This window comes from Molothrus ater, chromosome 1, assembly GCF_012460135.2.
Source record: "Molothrus ater isolate BHLD 08-10-18 breed brown headed cowbird chromosome 1, BPBGC_Mater_1.1, whole genome shotgun sequence".
Lineage (NCBI taxonomy): Eukaryota > Metazoa > Chordata > Aves > Passeriformes > Icteridae > Molothrus > Molothrus ater.
In genome coordinates, this window is record NC_050478.2 from 65826148 (window position 1) to 65845101 (window position 18954).

General features: G+C 41.3%; 1 protein-coding gene across 1 annotated transcript; it reads right to left on the reverse strand.

The window, feature by feature from the left end:
• Positions 1-4599: 4599 nt before the first annotated feature.
• Positions 4600-16543, reverse strand: SMIM13 (small integral membrane protein 13). Its single transcript, XM_036406393.2, has 2 exons — positions 16381-16543; positions 4600-8008 (listed from the first exon to the last, which is right to left on the reverse strand). Exons 1-2 carry the CDS (start codon positions 16454-16456, stop codon positions 7815-7817), a joined length of 270 nt encoding a protein of 89 aa, XP_036262286.1. The 5' UTR covers positions 16457-16543; the 3' UTR covers positions 4600-7814.
• Between the last annotated feature and the right edge of the window lie 2411 nt (positions 16544-18954).

Sequence of the window (18954 nt, forward strand, 5' to 3'; positions counted from 1 at the left end):
CCTGTCCACGCTCCCGCAGGATGGGTGGGTGGCCACAGCTGCAGTGGTGCAGAGCATTGGCAAGCACCTACTTTCCAGTGGCATTTGTGCTCCCCATGGAGCTGCCAGCTGCCAGGCAGAGGAGTGGTGTAAGAGCCAGTGCCGCCCTCAGCCCTGCTTTGGTGTTACAGACAGCCCAGTTTTTAATCCCAGCATTTCATCTCAGTTTTGACTTGGAGAGTCTCGCAAGCACTAGAGATCACTAACACAAGAGCAGCAGCCCTTCAGACCCAAACTGCAGATGAAGACTCCTCAGGCACACACCTGCACAGCTGGAATAAGCCTGAATTTCCCTGGCAAGCCATACAGACTGAAAAAAAAAAAAAGGTTTTATCCTTGTTTTTAATGCCAACAACCCTCTAAGTGTAAATGCTAGATTTGCTAATGGGGACTCACTGTAAGTCTTGAGTAATAAATGAGTTACTCAATAAGGGGAAAATAGGTTTCTCCAAAGCCCTTTGACTTTCTCCAAAGTCCTTCTCTTTGTGCAACAAAGTGCTTCCTCCTCCTTTAGCCTGAATAGAATCATCAGCAGTGTAACTCAACAAGGCTCCCACCATATCTCTATCCCCTAGCTTTTCTCAAGAATTGTGGTCTTTAATTCAAGGAAAATGTTACACAGGCTCTCTGTCCCCAAATCTAATATTAATATTGTGCTATAAATATTATATTTTGTATTAATGGTAGGCTACTATTGGACTAATACTAATATTAGACTTTGGGAGAAGGTTTTAAAGTAAGCTGATCATAAGCCCTTGTTTTACCTGCTCAGTAACTAGCAGGATTTAGACCAGCTTTGATGGGATGGAATGTCACATTGCATCTCAATTGTAAGAAGCATGAGGATGCAACATCAAGAACTGGTTTTGAAGAGATCTGGACAGCGGGCAGCTTTCCCTTGCCATCAGACTGGGGGAAAACCCCACAAAACCAATATTTTTCCCAAGCTGCTGCAGACACTGGTACAGTATGTTTGTAACCCTAAGAAGTGGTGTGTTTTGTAGGCTTTTTTCTTCCTCAAGCACGGTGAGAGTTAAGAAAAAAACAGACCTCTCTTGGCATTTTTGAGACCTCTCTTCCTGAAGCAGACAGTTTTGAGGTCACTTTCCTTTACAAAGTAAAGCACCGCACCAGTGCCCTTAGACTCGAGGCTCCATGCATTCCCACAGGTATGCAGTATACAGCCAAACAAGAACCAGGCTCAATACCTACAAGCAGCTGCCCTTGTACTTCCCAATCCCACCAAACAACTGCAGAATTACTATTAATTAAAATAACAACAACAACAACAATAATAAAGCGACAGCATCGGCAAAGGAGCTCAGCAGCGTCGGTCCTGCCAGGAGGGCCCGTCCCCAAAGCCGGGCGGCCCGTGCCATCTAGTGGTGACAAGTGCTCTTCCCACCCAAACTGGATACTAAAAGCCTCCAGGATTTTACTATCTATTTCTTTATTTAGTATTTCAGACTGGATCTGCAGTGTCTGGTTCAGGGATAAGCGTTTTCCACTATCCATGACATCACTTGAGGGCTCAGGAGAAACGTGAGGACATCCTGGAAGCAGGGACAACGAAAAGCAAAATCAAGTCTACCCTCAGTATGTGAATCTTTTGGAAAATGTAAAACTAAGGCTGCAAAAAGTGTCACTGCTGGTACTTCAGTGCCACAATTGTTAAATGAACCTCGTGAAGTTGCCCAGAGAAGCTGCCAATGCCCCCCATCCTTGAAAATATTGGGTTGGATGGTGCTTTGAGCAACCCCGTCTCGTGGCAGGGAGGGTTGGAACTAGATGATCTTTAGGGTCCCCTCCAGCCCACACCATTCCGTGATTCTATGATTTCAGAAAATAGAGAGGCTAATAAAGAAATTCAGTAAAAGACCTGCAAATCAGAGCCACAAAGTGAAATTCACAGCTCCCTGCTGTGGCATGGCCTCTCTGCTGACCTGAAGGAAAGATGAACATTTCCCCAAGTGGCTGTAGTACTCATGGTGGTTTGTGTTTGCCAATGTGCCCCCAACCCACTGACGCCAGAGGTTGATCAGACTGGTTCTGTTCTTGGAAAACCAAAAATCAAGCTATGCCACGATCAGAAGTCACAGCAGAAGTGGTGCCACCCAGCCACCACAAGGACTTTAGGGGTTTACCATCACTGCAGAGATGCTGCAGACCTGGCATGTCCAAGCTAAGCACATCCTCTCCCTATGCCTTGCAGACACCTGCACCCTGCACCAAGCTCAGCCCTCTTGCAACCACCCAGAGGTCACCAGGCAGCATCTTCTGCTTCTCCTGAGGATCTTCTCAAAGCAGGGTCTTTCCAGAACCTGAGGGGAGCAACTCTTTATATTTCTAAAAACTGAGACCACCAATGTTGGAAGTAAGTGGTGGGCAGGGACAGATTTTGATGCATTCCACCATGGTAAGGAAGTTACCTAACATTTTTAAACACGCTAAAGACAAACAGCTGATCATCTGGCATCAAAAGATTCATTTGCCACAGGAACTGCAATTAACCCAAAATAAACAAGAAGTTCTCACAAAGACAGAAGGCTCCTGATTAAGTAAGAAGGTGCAGGGCACTGTGCTAGGGAGCTAAAAATTGACTTTAATAAAAATTCAGTGTTGACACAGCCCCAGTGGTTCAACTTAGCACACAGTTGTAGCAAAAGTTGCTTTGAGCCACAGCCTGTGTTACTTGTGAACAAACAAATTTGCTGCCAGAAGGCTTTAGACTCCCCAAAAAAGATGCTAAAATACTCTAGTGCAGAGGTGAGGAAATTGACATGACATAGAGCAAGGTATTCTCCTTTGTAGTGTTCTGAGGAAGACATGGGTTACATGTAACTTCTCATTTTGAAACTTGACTGTTACCTGCATAGAAAGCTGGATGTTTCAATAGACTGTGGACAGAAGTACGCTGCCTGAATTGTTCAGCACACCCAGACCCAGGGAGAAAGATTCACAGGCAATACCTCTCAGGCCACAGATCCCACATTTTCTTACCTTTCTCAGTTCAAGTACACTGCCAGCATTTGGGATGAGTCACAGTGGCAGTGACACAAAACAAGCCAGCAGAGGCAGGTACACCACAATTAGTAGGTTATGTGTTCAATATTTGGACAGTGACCAGAGTGGCCACATTATGGCCCTACCCCATCTTTCCCTTCATATTAGAATATCTTGGCTACCAAAGTTAAAGGAACGTTTGTGCTTTTCATATCCTGCTGTGGAAACTGAAAAGCCCTGTGAATAGAAACACAGAAAATAAAGCCCAAGATGCACCTGATTGCAGTATCCCCCTTTGTGAAAATAATTCCTGGAGTCCAACACTGCTAGACATGAATACTAGCCCTAGACCAGATGAGAGCCTTCTCCCAGGCACTGTGAAGCAGTGCCAAAGTGTCTCCCTTCCATCCAACTTTCAGAAATAACATGGGGATTATAAACACCCACAGATGATCAAAACATAAGAGCTTCTGGTCGACATGAAGAAAACAACATTCATGTCCTTAACATTTAACATAAAACCCAGCATATTGACACTGCCAACTTCCAGTCTGATCACAGAAAAAAAAATGTTCATGAAAGTGAAACCCAAACAAGATGCAACACTGCTTATATTTTATAAAGATTGTGTATTTTAATTACATAGACCCAAGGCCACAGGAGACCCCTGACAGCACACGAGCACCCATAGTACAAGTTAAAACAGCTTTTGGTGGAACCTGAGGCAAACTTATACAATGGCACCTTCATTCATCCCGTTGGAATGGACCACAAAGGGGTTCTTTGGGATCAGCACCAAAGCAGAAAAGCAACCACGTGTTTCATGTGCACTTGACACCAGTTGCCCTTCACTGATTGTTCTCACTTATATTAGCCCCCAACACAAACCACCACATACAAATCCAACTTTCCAACGTGAAAAGATCCAGGTGCTCAAGTCACATAACACCAAGACATTTTGCAGTACTCCATTAGTAGCCTGTTTTTAAAAGTAGGAAGAGTAGAACAACAGCAGAAGAGTTTGTTCTCTCAAGATATTTCAGATTTTCCTTCAGAATCTTTTAATGTCTCATTATTAAATAAAATAACCCAGGATACAATGTATTTTACTCAACAGAAGCAGTAAAGGATGAAGCATGTTCCCACTTCCTTCTCCTGTACATCTTCATTTCCAAAATAAGAACTTCCTACTTCATCAAGACACTTACATTAGAAAAACTAGAGTCTACAACCAGTCTTAGAAAGATCAAAAAAAGCAGAGTAGGGAGGAGGCTTGATTTTTTGGGGGGTTTGTTGTTTGTTTTGGGTTTTTTAGTTGCTAAAATGAAATTACACCTTTCAAGGTATAAGGCAGAAAAACCACATTTACTAACAACGACTCTAAAAGATATACACAAACCTGCCCACTACAATGAAGTCATCTGCAGGTGTTACACCAGCTAGAATGTGACTTTTGACAAGTCCCCTTTTGTAGTGCTTCACACTCAAACAAGCAGTCTAATTCTATAGACAAAATCCCACTCAAAAATGTAATCAGAAAATCACTCAGGTCAAATATTCATATCAAGACTGGTTATTTTATTTTTCATCTGTGCAGTCAGTTAAAAGAACAGTAATGATGAAAACAGACAACCACAGAAGCTTTAGGTGCAGTTTTTAACACTGAAGAAGCAAATGACCACACTGAACACATTCTTTATGCTGGTCATTTCCAAATGAAACAGAAGGACATACACAGGTCTAGTTCAGTGTAAAACCTGATATTAAGCAGCAATGTGATCACAAATTGCAACACTGTCACATACAACACAGGAAATTACTGCTTATTCAAAGTTACACAGCCCTGCAACAAAGATGATATGACTGTATTTAAAATAAGAACCCAAAATACATTCAAGATAACGGCTGCAACAATAAGGCAATCGTTTTAAAAATAGATCCCACTAAACAAAACAAGACCAACCTGTTTGTTACCTTCATAAGGTTTCAGACTTGGATGGGTGAGTTCAAAGTTAAGTGCTTACCCACCATAAGGTTTCAGAAGGACATTGGTAAGAACACCTGAAGACATGAGTATATTGGACTGCCAGCAATCACAACCCAGGTCTTATCACAAGCACATGTCCCACACATGCAGCTTCGCCCTTACACGTTTGCATGAAGTGCCCCATACAAAGATTTCACTACAGTTTCCTTCAAGAAAAATTAAGCATTGACAGAAGACATTAGCATTTCAAAATTCTTCCAAACCACTTTATATTATATACCTTTGGCCTGCTACTAGTAAGATCATTAAAGCTACACACTAGGGAGACAGCACTATTGGCAGCTATGTCACAACATTAAAAAAATAGCATCAGCTGTTTAAGAAAAGAAAGAGACTGAAAATAACTTGGGGAGTGAAACGTACACCTACAGACAGCACGGAGGGGAGAAGGAAATTGTTTGGCTAGAGCAGATGAGCCATCCAGAGGTTTCATGTCCATCTTATTGCATATTTGATCAGTGTCCTCATTCAAACCCATACGGATTTCTCCTTCATTATCTTGCTCCAGAGTCTTGATTGTTGCACCTTCAGAGCTACCCTAAACTAGCCATGTATATTGCCATAATTTCACATTTCTTCACAGCTCCTAGAAGCAGGAACTAAGTTACTGTTTCTTTGCCAGGGACACTATAGACATCAGCCTTTTGCTGTCTTCTGTACACTAAAGTCTAGATAAAGTGAAGTGCAGTGGAGTGTCAATATCCTATGTCAGTACAGAGCAAGTTTATTTGTAAGCTGTATTAGCAAAGCTTAAGACAAAGATGCTAATTTCTTAAGAAAAATGTCCCAGTATTTGATTAGCACTGTTAGACTGGAAGTCTCACCACGTGACAAGACGTAAGCACACAAGAAAATTGTGACATTAAGTTATGTGAGGCAAACTGGAAGTAGCAGGGAATAGAATCTGATTGCTTCTGCTCAGTTTGAATAAATGGGAAGTTTACTAATTAAAGAAAAAAAAAAAAAGAAAAAACAATCAACCATCATTAGACATTCCCTTGCCAGCACGAAAGACAGAGGAGAAAACAATCAGTATTTCAACATGTTTACAGGATATGTGCATACCACTGTCTAATCATGCTTCAAAACATAACCTTATGCTTAATATATACATGCTAGCAAATGAAACAGTCTTTTAGACTCCAAAGGAAAGTCAGGGCTGATCTGTCTTACATATTTTAATACTGAAACATCTAAATGATTTTAAGAAGTGAATGCCCCTCACTGGATTTTGATCACTATCCAAAACTGACATATTTAAACATAAAGGCACTAACAGAGTGCTCTTTTCCCAGATGTAGGCCTACTTGATGAAAAACCTAAATGCTGCTGCTTTCAGCCATATAACTGAACCAAACCACAATTTGGAAGTCACAGGTTTAAACTTCTTAACAGCTAAAAATACAAGATTGATTTTAAAGTCCTGATTAAGTTTTTATACACGGAACAATGATCCAAACACTATCACATATCCAAACTTTGAGAGAAAACTGAAGCTGTTTAAGATGAGACCTGTTGGTAGTTCTCTCTCATACACACAGAGGTGGTTACATGCATGCTCCTCATCTTTCCAAAATCTCATGCATCAATCTTCAGAGTTCCTAGATAAACAGAAGCGGAGCACTTCATCGTGAAGTGCAATGTCAAAACAGCTGTAGAACTAATCCTCAGCGAAAACAGGAGCAACTGCTGATTACTGGTAAAAATCTGTAAGTCCTCCAGCAAACATGAGGTATCGAATTCCCTGCTGGAACACTGTCAGAAATGTCCCAGCAATGTCTGACAAACTGCTAAGAGAGCCTTAACTGCTTCTAGGAAAAAAGTTAGGTTAGATACCAAACACCTGACGTAAAGGTGTACAAGGAGAGCTAAGAGAAGGGCTCAATATCCAAATACCAAAGATGACACTTCAGAATACTAAACAGTGAGCAGTGCATAACCCAGACACCTTCCCATCTTCAGCACAGGTTGGACTTGGAGTAAGATTCAGGAAAAACATTCAGAAGCCTAGCAGGACTGTTTAAACTATAATCCTTCTTATATACCAAAACCAAGAAAAAAGGTCTTGTTATCCAATTGCTTTCTTTGCATCTCCTTCTTTTTTAAAAAAGAGGAGATAATAAAAACCTCCAAATCAAGTGCACCTAATAGGGTTTTTCATATTTCATTTATACTTTTTATATATACAAGAACTTAAGAAAAATCTCACTTTAGAACACATTCTAAAGCAGGATATTCTTTCAACTGATTTTTTAGTTCACGTGCTTTCTCAAGGTTGAAAAAATATATATATTAATATACAGCTAAGGAAATAAAACTCAATTTCATTATATGTAGTTACAGTGCTGTCAAGAAAAAATAATTTATAAACTATTTTAAGTCTGAGATATTTACTATGTTCAGACTAATGCAAAGGCTAAGCCTATGGTCCAGGACCTGTTCTTCATCTGCGTGCTGAGACCTGAGACGGAGATACAGGAGCTCAGCATTTTTGTGATGGAGATTTCTCTCAGCCCCTCCCTTCTTCCAGTACTCTGTGACTTGCTGCCAAAGCCCTCCCCGAACCTCTACTGCAGGAGCATCATCCATTGGTAGCTCAGAAGTAAAGGTCCACAGGAATCAATGGTACCTCTTAGGTCAGTTTCTCAGTGAGGTCACACCACTGGAGGACAGAGTGCAGAGGTGTTACCCATTCACAGTTTACGCAGAAGTTCAATGGAGTACTTTAAGTGGTGTCTTCCGTAGGTGCCCTTCGCTGCCGAGCCGATTTCTGTCTCCCTCTGTGAGGCGAGGGCGGAGTTTCCTGTTCAGTTTCAGTTTCTGAAGGCTCGTTGTCTCCCTGCTGGGACCCTGTATCACCTATCAATTCTCTCAGGAATTTGAATTTAGACAGGAACAATTGCCAGACCACATACCATCCTGCAGGAGAGAGAAAAGAGATACTGCTTAGTTACTTCATACAAATTGATAGCTTGCTGGCAAAGTACATGACAAAAGCGAAAAAAATTTTGATCAGCTCCCATCCTCCATTTGCCAACCCCAAAAGTCCTCCACAGCACATCCACTCCTTTTTACAGTACTGTAAAAACCAATTCAACTTTGCAAAGTTCGTCCTCATCCAGAAGCAACATTTAAGCTCCAGGAAAAGTCCTACACATTCCAAACTGAACTGCCACAGCAAGTAGATGGGTGACCACCATCACACAGATAAAGGTCTTAATTGTCAGGAAAAAAAGAAGTCCTGTGGTTATATCTCAATCAAGGACTCAGGATTCATTACATAGGGTCTGTGAAAGCACTAGAATTTCTCCCCTCATCCAGCAAACATTCCATTCTGGAAATCACATTTTAAAAGTTGCATTACAAAATCACTATTAAGCACACTTACTCAGAGCCCCAAATTAATATCATATTTTATAGTAAATCCTATTCTGAAATGGACAAGGTCTTCCTTATGTTCACTAAAAGACCACATCCCCCAAATTCAATGAGATCCCTCACCGTGCCCAAATCCCACTAAAGTAAAATTAACATTCTGCAGTGAATCTATGTTCTGCTCCACCGCTAAAATACTCTAGGTCCCAAAATTATGCAAGTAAAGAGCTGAGATGGCCACATTTCTAGAATCTATCTTAAAAAATACTTAAGATCCACCTGCTCCTCCTCCTCTGTCTTGTCTAAGTGTTTTTGTAACCGGTAGCCAAAAAAACTTGAAAAAGCAGATATAAATATATCTAAACCTAAGCCAGAATCTTCATTTTAAGAGAACCCACCAAACAGGAATACAACTTCTCTGTGAAATACAGTTAAGTGGAGCAAAATTTAAACAGCTCATTGAAAATAAACGCTATACAAACATTGTTTGCAACACCACCACCCATCTGGCCTGCACAGAGCTATATATTTAATAGTCCCGTTCTCCATTCAGAAGGTCTTGCCAGCTATTTAAGCCTATACTGCTGACCTATTCAGATATAAAGAGCCATATTTTACAGAGCTAGGGAAAACTGTCCTCCCAATTACACAGCTTCCAGCAGATGCAGACTTCTGGGAATGGATAACAAGACATAGTAGAAAGGGGGGAGAAAGACTACCAACTAACTAATAAATAAATAACACTTATATAACCACAGCACCTCTGCATTTCTTCCTCTTCTGTAATCAGAGTCAATACAGGCAATCCATTCCTTAAGACAAAAACAAGATCCCACCCTTCTCCTCCTTCCAGGAATACTTTTTACATCCTGCGTTTTTTTAATTTCAGTAACTTCTCTGTTCCTGAGAAAATTGAAGAAAAGCTTCTATATGACAACCTTTAATGATCTAAATTAATTCCTAGAGCCTACACAATATTTCCTTTCCCATGAATACCTAACCCTTTAAATGACTTGTGTATTAAATTGAATCTGCTGACCTGCAAATGTATTACATTCCCTTGCACCTAGAAAAAAAAAATGATGGTAGATGGCTGGGTTTGGCTTCTCATTTCTTTCAGAACTAGAAGTAAAAATTGAGGTAGCAGCTCTTTGAAGGTTGCTTCCATTGAAAGAGGAGAGGGAGGAGGATGAGGCAAAAATATTCAGGGCATTCCCAAAAGGGTTTTAGGGCACTTTACAGAAGCATGAGTTGAGTATATTTGGTGTAAACAGATATTCCATCAAAGGAGGTATTTTAACTTAAGCTAAATAAAGTGAACTACATGCTTCCTCTATCACTGCAAACAGGCTACTTAACACCCAGAATTACTAAGGGGTGTGTGTTGGGGAAATACTAAAGAACATAGGAAGTTCATTTGCACTCTCAAGAAAAACAGCACTTATTTCTTTTTAGTGTTTGGTCTGAGTTAGAGAGCAGAGCGGAATGTTCTAAGTATCCAAAACCCCAAGTAATAAACAGATTCTGGAGCTCTCTAGCTTCAGACTACAAATAAGACAGTGTAAATAAGCAGCCAAGGGGACTGGTTCTAGCAGGCAAACAAACAGACCAGGGGTAACAGGCAGGTGAAACAAACCACAATACAGCGGGTTGAAAAGAAAATTACAACAGGTAAGCCAAAGGCATTAGTGGGAGGGCAACCACGCTTGAAAACCAGAATAAAAAACCTCTCAAGGTCTCCTAGCCTGTACCAGAAACCTTTAGATATAAAGTAATCAAAGTGGAAAGATTTCTTTCATTTGCTGTAGTTACCAGCTTGGATGGAAAGGTTAAAAAAAAAAATAAAAATCCCCCAAACAAACACACTTGTACAAATCAAGTTTGGACTTGCCTCTTCAGCTGAGCCTCCCTGACCCTAAATAACAATTTCCTTGGAAATAGCCAGACTACTAAAGAATAAGTTGTTCTGGGTATAGAAAAAATCTCTCCAGCAACAATATCAGCTAAATACATCATTAAACAAAACCACACAAAGCCTGGAGGCAGATTCACATTGTCTCTGAGAAATTAATAGAAAATGCATTGTCTTCTGATTCATTCTCTTAAGAACATTGCAAAATGGTAATACCCATCACTGTGCCATACTGAAGAACTGTAAGTTACATAACTGTGTTTAAAAAAACCAAAATAATTGTAAACTAATTTAAAATACACCTGTGCTTAAAAAAAAAAAAAACAAAATAATTGTAAACTAATTTAAAATACACACACAAGAAACGGAAAATGGGCATCTCAAGGCATTCTTTTCTGTATGTGGCTCAGTTTACCTTTGTGGGCTTTTTGCTGTAGAGCTCTTCCTGGACACGTAAGTGACACCATTGGTTTGCACCTCTAACACTTCCACTCTGTTCACATAAGCTGCTCTCAAAGAAGTCCTACTGGTTTAGCTTCACCACACACAAAACATTTGAGTAGAATCACTCCTTCAGTGCTTGCTTTATTTTCTTTAGGTATTTGATTTACCTTTTAAAATCATCCTTACCTTGACTGAGCCTGTGGAAGCCAAACAGCACACCCACAACACGCCTTCAGCAAACAAGCAGTGATGACATGCAGACTATAACACATAGTATTTCTACACTAACTGATGAAAGAAGTTGCCTCTCAAAGCAGTAAGCCAGATCAAACATACATCAGCACAGCGCAAAGCAGGGGATCCAGCCCTTGATGTAGCACATACCTGAATCCAGTGTTACAAAATCCAAGCTACCAGTGTTTCGCAGCTAGGCAAAACTCAGCCTTGCAGAGTTTAGTACTCATTAAAAGCTGGGTGCCAACACCTCACTTAAAAATGCCACAGCCAGATACCATGCAAAGACACATCTGGTACCGTGCCATCAGTATGTCAACCCCCCTCTAATAAATCACGATGCAATGTGTTTGTGAAGGTGGGGCTGTGAGTCAAAGCCTTTAACTAACTCATAGAGGATGTTTGTAACATCCATGCAATTCAGATGTTAAACAGATTTTATGGTTTGACTAAACTTCATCAAAACTACTTTTTCTGTTACTTCCCACATCAGCTCCTGGTTCTTTGTAAAGGAGAAAGAAACAGTGATCCAACTACAAAGTTACTTCCACTTCAAAAGTGAGGGATTGCAAGTCTCAGGCCCATCTACTTCATTCACCTTTCACTGGCATGTATGCAACAGTTGAGTTTTCTTTATTGGAGCACATTTTCCTCTTCCATTTGAATCAGGAAAAGCAAACAAAAGAAAAACCCCAGGGTTAATATGGAGTTCTGGGTAAAAGCAACTTGATCTTTCTTATGTGAAATACAAATGAAATCAAGAAAGGCAGGATGGTGATGCAGTAACTGCAAGAACAGCACAGAGAAGACTGAGCTTCCAGTTCTGACCCTGCTGTGGAATTCCTGTGTAGTCTTGCAAGATCATTTTACTTCTTTGTCCCTACTGATTTGAAAACAGGATCCTACCATGCCAGAACAAAAAAAAAAAAAAAAAAAAGAGCATGGAGCTCGAGATGCTAACCTGAGATTTGGGAGAACAGGGCTCTTCTCTGAGCTCTGTTAGGTAACTCCTGCAACCATGCGCAAGTCACTTCATCCACATCTCTGAAACAGGGCAGCACCAGTACACTACCGTAGTGGATAGCTTTGCTATGGAGAGGATCAGCCTGAAGGAGACACTTCTCTGACACTGGGATAACAGAGGACATCAGGTGACATGGTGCTTGGCTCTGCACAGCTCCATAAACCTGCTCACACTTAGTGCAACACTACCACATGCTGCTTGCTGACTGAGCAAAAAAAAAACTTGCTCTCTTCTCATTTCCCATTTACAACTGTTTGAAAACTCAACTTCAAATTAAAGGATATTTTCTCTTTATGAGTGGTCTACTCAACCATGACTTTCCTCATGTGTTAAGGTATTTCCCAAGAATCACTCATTGAAGATAGTTACAAAACTGTTTAAGCAAAGCATTAAAGAAAAGTTATTCAGGCAGAATTTAGGGCTGAAATGTTTTCCCATCTGCAACTGAATTCATACTTCTAAAGTGAACCACTCATTCATTTCAGCACTTAGAGTTACATGATTTTTATTTTAAGGTTGTATGTCTCAACCTGCATTTCATTAGCCTCTTTTGACAAATGAGATGAATGCTTCCATCTGTTCCAGTGAAGGCACTTTGGCAATTTCACTTGGCTTCATGCATTGCTACACTGGGAAAACAGAAAAAATACACAGAGGTAAGCAGTACTAGAGTTCACCTTGGCTGGTATTTTATTTTATCCTATATCCTTGACTAGGCTCAAGTTCCTCCCATCTCAGAGGTACATGGAATACAGAAAAGCAGCAATAAGACCACCAGAAAAACAAAATCAGAAAAGGTGGGAATGAAAGAAGTGGGATCAAGTTATCTTACTTCCACTTTTAAAAGAGCAACTGAAAATCTGCACTGTTTACAGTACCTCAGTGGTTTCTGTGTCAGATGTGATCAGTTTACAAATGCTAGCTGCAAGCCTCCCTTGCTTCTCAACTAATTCAGATTAACACTGAAAGTAGCAGTTGCCAGCATTCAGACACGTTTTAAAGAAAAGGAAATCAGACCATTTATTCAGAGTACATTTATAGACATAAATGCCTAATTCACATTGCTGATGAACCAGTCAAAGTAACTTCTGATAATTTGTGCTCTGAATTTTGTCTTTTCAAGTTGAAAAAAAAAGGTGAAGTGAATGTTTTACTCACTGTTTAATAGCCCTTATCACATTATATATGGAGGGACAGCAGAAATCCACGTGATCCTGGATATTTAAGTTTATTACTCTCTACAGGCAATCACACCATGAGTTCTTTTATAAGCCATTCAAAATCCAAGTCCCAGCTCTTTACACTCTTGACCCTTTCTCTCAAGGCTGTTTCAACACCTCTTGTCACATTGCTGGAAAATATTCTCATCATCAGATCAGGCTTACTACAGATTATATCCAGCCCTTCCTGTGTCAGATTTGTCCATTAATTTGTGTGTCTCACTGGCTGGCTTTTGCTCACATCCTGTCACACACAGCACTTAGGCAGTTTCTCCATCACCTTCTCACCTGAACGTTGCTACTTTTTCCAGCCTTCCCAGGAAAACTGCCTGTCACTAGCACAGATAAACAATTAAGTTCAAAGTATTCTTTTTTTTTTTCCAGTAGTGGTGTTGACACTGTTTTCCTTGAATATTTTCCATGCAAGAGAAGTTAAGTGGTATAACCAATATTAATTAATTAATAAATGCTGTGATGAAAAAATAATTACAAATACTATAAATCACTATCAAACCCCACTGAGTCACTTCTAGCATGGTAATAGTTCAAATCCCTCCCCAAAAAATCCAATTAATGTGTCAGCTTCCTGTGTTCAGTACACGTGAAATCTAGGTGACTTTTAGCAATCATTTTACAAAGTCTGACACTGATTAAAGTAAAATACAATGAAGGATTCAAAGCAACATATTTATGGAATTTAAGATGAATGTCCAATATGTAACTCCAAACAAGCTAAGTATTTACAAGCCACTTAAAGTTATTCATTACTTCTGCTTTCTTTAACCAAGAAATCACTAGGCAAATGATTATGTTATCAGCCAAAGTTAATGCTTAGCATTCCAATTCCATTTGTCATATACAGACAAAGGCAGAAGGGCCTGAGGGAAATGATGCTTGTTTCTAAGTTTGAACAGCAGTTGCACAATTGTATTACACTTTCAGTAAGATAGTAAACAAAGATCTTGTATTCATACTTAGATATAAAAGCCCTAGCAATTACCATGCTGCATCTTCTAGAGGTTGAAAAGTGGCCAGTCAACGCCTAATGAGGGTAGAGAAACTTGAATAAATATCTGCTCAGGTCACTGTTTAGTCTGTAACAACAGACAGTACAGGACATGCAGGAAAAGAGCACGAGACCAAGTGAAGTACAGCCTTGCAGTTCCAGTTATCAGCATTTTACAGATTTCCTCACCCAAGATCATGACCAAGACATTGACCTCTCTTCAGGAATTTAAATGGCAGAAGTTTCAGCATCCAAAATATTCCTTATTAATGAGCTTGCAAATTATTTCCCCATAGTGTAAAAGAAATTGTTTTGTTTTCAGCCTGTTGCTTGACCATTTAACTTCATGTACTTCAACTCTTCTGCAATGATGACATTTCACAACGTCTTCCCACTTCACTTTTGACTTGCTAGTCAGTGATATAGCCATCACCCCTTCTCCAGTCACCTATTTTTCAGGCTTGACAGATCTAACCTCTTTAGAGTTGCTTCATGCAGAAATAATTTCAAAGCTCTCAACTAAGAATTGCTATGGAAACCCTGTATTTTCAAAAAGAAGCCAGGATCTTGTTTTTTAATGCAGTAATACACTTTAACAAAAAAATACACTGTGTGAGACACATGCACATGGATGATTCCTATAGCAGCATAATGACGTTTTCTCTTCTATTTCAGGCTTCTAAAGTTTGATTGCCTGTTTGGTAGCTACAAAGGATTACAGAGATATTTTGGAGAAATGCTTGCAATTACTTCAGCTAATCCTTTCTTTGGGATAATAGCAGCTCAGTTTGGTTCCACTGTATTTCTCCAAACAAATTACATGTGTAAACATTTCACAGTTTCTACATGCATGTTAATACTGGACTTCACTTCCCATATCACCATCCAGTCCCTTGATAATGCAAACTCTTTCCACAATGCTTTGTCACTTTGACAACAATTAGCATTTTTTAAACTATTAAACATCAGTCTTCGCTTTGCTCCCTCAGTTTTTCAGAAACCCCTTGTAAACACACGTGTCAGCAAGGTGCCAGGTAGGTTTATAAGTGGTTGTAAGTCTCACAAGCCTCTCATCACATATTATGGCATAGTTTGAATTTGCTGGTGTGTTTTTTGTTTGTTTGTTTTGAGAGCTGCAAGTTCTGTGTATTGGCCACAACATTCACACACTGCATTGCTGATTCCTTCCAGGAACTCCCAAAAGACCTGCAAGTCATTCCTTCCATTGAAATAACCCTTCTTCTTGCATATTTAAAAATAATTAAATAAATAAATTTATAAAAAATAATAAAGCCTTGGATGAATCATCAGGGTTGGAAGAAACCTTTAAGATCATCCAGTCCAACCATTCACCCAGCATCGCCACTGTAACCCCTAAACCATCTGCCAGTGCCACATCCAGACATCTCTTGAAAACCTCCAGGGATGGTGACTCCAGCACCTCCCTGGACAACCTGTTCCAATCCCCGACCACCTTAACAGTGAAAAAATATTTTCTAATATCTAATCTGAATCTCCCCTGTCTCAGTTTAAGGCCATTTCCCCTGGGCCTCTCACTGCATGCACAGCAGATGGACCTCACTAGAGCCTCATGTCAGCTGGTTGTAGAGGGCGAGGAGATGCCCCCTGAGCCACCCCCTCTCCATCCACGAAAGAAAAAACCTCCTAAGAGCTGTCTTCAGCTAATTCTAGCAAACAGATGTCAGAACGTGAGGGATGCCAGTCCCAAGTTTACTTCCCGCACTCACTGGCATTTCAGACCCGTGCACAGGGTGACTGCTTTTTTTTAGTGAGCCCCATCACTAAAAAAGGAAACAGCGAATTAAACACCGAAGTAAGGCTCTGGGAGCACCTCAAGGCTGGAGCGACTCGGGAAAAAGAGAAGAGGGCGCTGCATAGCACACACGCTCGCCCACAGGCCGGGGCACGGTGCCCTTTTCCTTCCTCCAGTCAATCCGAGCCGAGAGGAACCACCACAGATTGCGAGCCCGGCGCGGCGCTGCGAGGCGGCCGGGGGGCACCAGCACCGCCCGCCGCAGCCGGGCCAGCAGCCGCCGCCCGCACCCCGGCACTCACCGCACAGCATGAACAGCAGCACGCAGGCCAGCGTGGCCACGATCACCAGCAGGGTCAGCCCGACGCTCTGCCACATGGCGCGGCCGGGGGCAGCCGGCAGGACCCGGGCCGGGCCGGCAGCCCCGCTCCTGCTCCTCCTCCCGCCGCCGAGGAGCCGGCGGCCAGGCGGGGCGGTGCTCGTGGAACATCGCGCTGGCGCGGGGGGTGCGCGGGACGTGCTGGGAGCTGTAGTTCGTCTTCCTCCGCAGCGGTCGCAGCGGAAGGGCAATCCCCGCCAGCAAGGACTACAAGTCCCGGTGCACCCTGCGGCAAGGTGGTGATGGCGGGGGCGGTGAAGGCTGTGTGAGGGCGGGGGGAGCGGCGAGTGGGGTGAAGCCCAGGGGCGGTGGCGGTGGCTGAGCAGGTCAGAGTTCCCGTAGGACCCATGGAGAGGTGACTCAAGGCCAGGTTGGCGGGGCTCTAAGCGGCCTAATCTGGTGAAAAGTGCCCCTGTCCAGAGCAGCGGGTGTACAACTGGATGGTCTTTAAGGTCCCTCACAACCCAAAGCATCCTATGATTTCATTGCTCTATAACTTAGATTTAGGGATGGGGCAAACTGATTTCTTAATCCTCCTTCTCACTCTTGCCATTCCTGCCTTCCTTCTCCCTCTTGTGCTTCGACCCAGTGGGATCATATAAAGGGGCAACAGGAATATCCAGGCCTTAGTCAAGGAAGCGATTTTACTGGCGAACCCGGCATGGCTCGAATTCCACCTGGCCTTGGCTCTTGCCCTCTGATGACGTGGTAGTGGCATATCAAAGCTGGCCCTTCCCACTTAAAAGAAATCTGAGGAAATAATATCTCTCAGAACTGTGATATGATCTTGATTGTGATATGGACTTTGCTGTTAGCACTGGAATGAAGTTAAAATTTTCCTTTGTAGCGTGCTGGTTAATGTTTCTAAAACTACTGGAAATGTGTGTAAATCCACTACTACAGAAGCTTAGTTTCCCATGGGCATGCCAACATTGTAGTGACATGTCAGAGAAAGCTAGTTCAGTTCTTTGTTTCTTTTATGTAGTATTTAAAAATCTTCCTGTTTAAGCGAAGCTAAGAATTCTTTGTTTTCCTGGACTCTGAGCATGCCACATGCCTCCTCCTTCCAACATACCTGTAAACCAAAACTACCTGCATGTGTGGTCCCCCATCCACATCCTTAAATCTGCTGTGATTTCACCAAAACGACCTAGAGTTCTTTCTTTCCGATCCTAGCCTTCTTTTCCCAACGTTCCAAGCCCTGTTTAATACTCTACCTGGAGTATTAAACCACTTAGCATGTCTTTTGCAAGTATCATTTAATTTGAAACATGTTTTCTGTTATTTTCCAAGTTTTAACTTTGACATGACCCTGATTTTTACATGTTATTACAATTCTCACCTCAGCACTTGTTACATATACTTAAGCAAGGTTTCTTTTGTATTACAAGCAAAGCAAAGTAGTAACAGTTGCTATCATATTATTTTTGAAAAATAAGCTTTCTCCTAGCTACACTGTTCTGTTTCTCTGATTTTTTGCTTACCATCTGCAGTTCTCTGGATATAGGACTACTACCTTCTAATTTCTGTAAAATAGCTGTCAGATGTAAGGGCTATTGAAATAATCCAAATATGCCATTCTATGGTTCCAAGCTGCTATAATAATAGTAGCAATAGATTCATTCACATCACATCCCCAAGCATTGCAGAACCACACGGCATTCAGAATTGAAGAAAGAATTAATCTTGCAATCAGGTAATTTTGGAGCAATAAATATACATGATCCATGTATATAGGCCTCAGATATACATGGATATATATATATATATGGATCATACATTCAAACATATATAGTACTGCTCAAGGCAATATGGAATTTCAGGCACACAGTGATTCTTGGGGTGTCCTGTGTCTTGTGCAGGGCCAGGAGTTAGACTTGATGATCCTGATGGGTCCCTTCTAACTCAGAATATTCTGAGATTCTAACAGACTAGGAAGTAAAAAATGAAAACAAGTAGCAATTAAAGTTCTAATATGTCTGTACAGGTTGAACACCTTATAATCAATGTATGTTCAGTTTGGAAAACCTTAATTTTACTTATTTATGTTGTCCCTTTCTCTAGTTCATTCACCAGTCTAGTCACCTTGTTGTAGAGGGCCATCAGGTGACTTAGGCATTATTTCCTGCCTATAAATCTATTTTGACTAGTCACAATTACCTTGATCTTCATGTTTTCAGAGACCACATGAATTCCAGGAGGATTTTCTCTGTGACCTTTCCAGGGACTGAGATGAAGCTCACAGGCCTGAAGTTCTCCAGACCTTCCTTCTTGCTCCCCTTGAAGATAGAAGAGATGCTTGTTCTTATCCATTCTCCTGGAACATGTCCCAGGCAGCAGTGTATTTCAAAGCTAATTGAGAATGGCCTTGCAGTGACATCAGCCAGCTCTCTCAAGGACACAACCTCTCTGGCCCTGGGAACTTAAGATATTTCCATTTTGTGTAAGTGTTCCCTAACCTGGTCCTCCTCCACTGGGAATAATTCTGCCTTGCTCC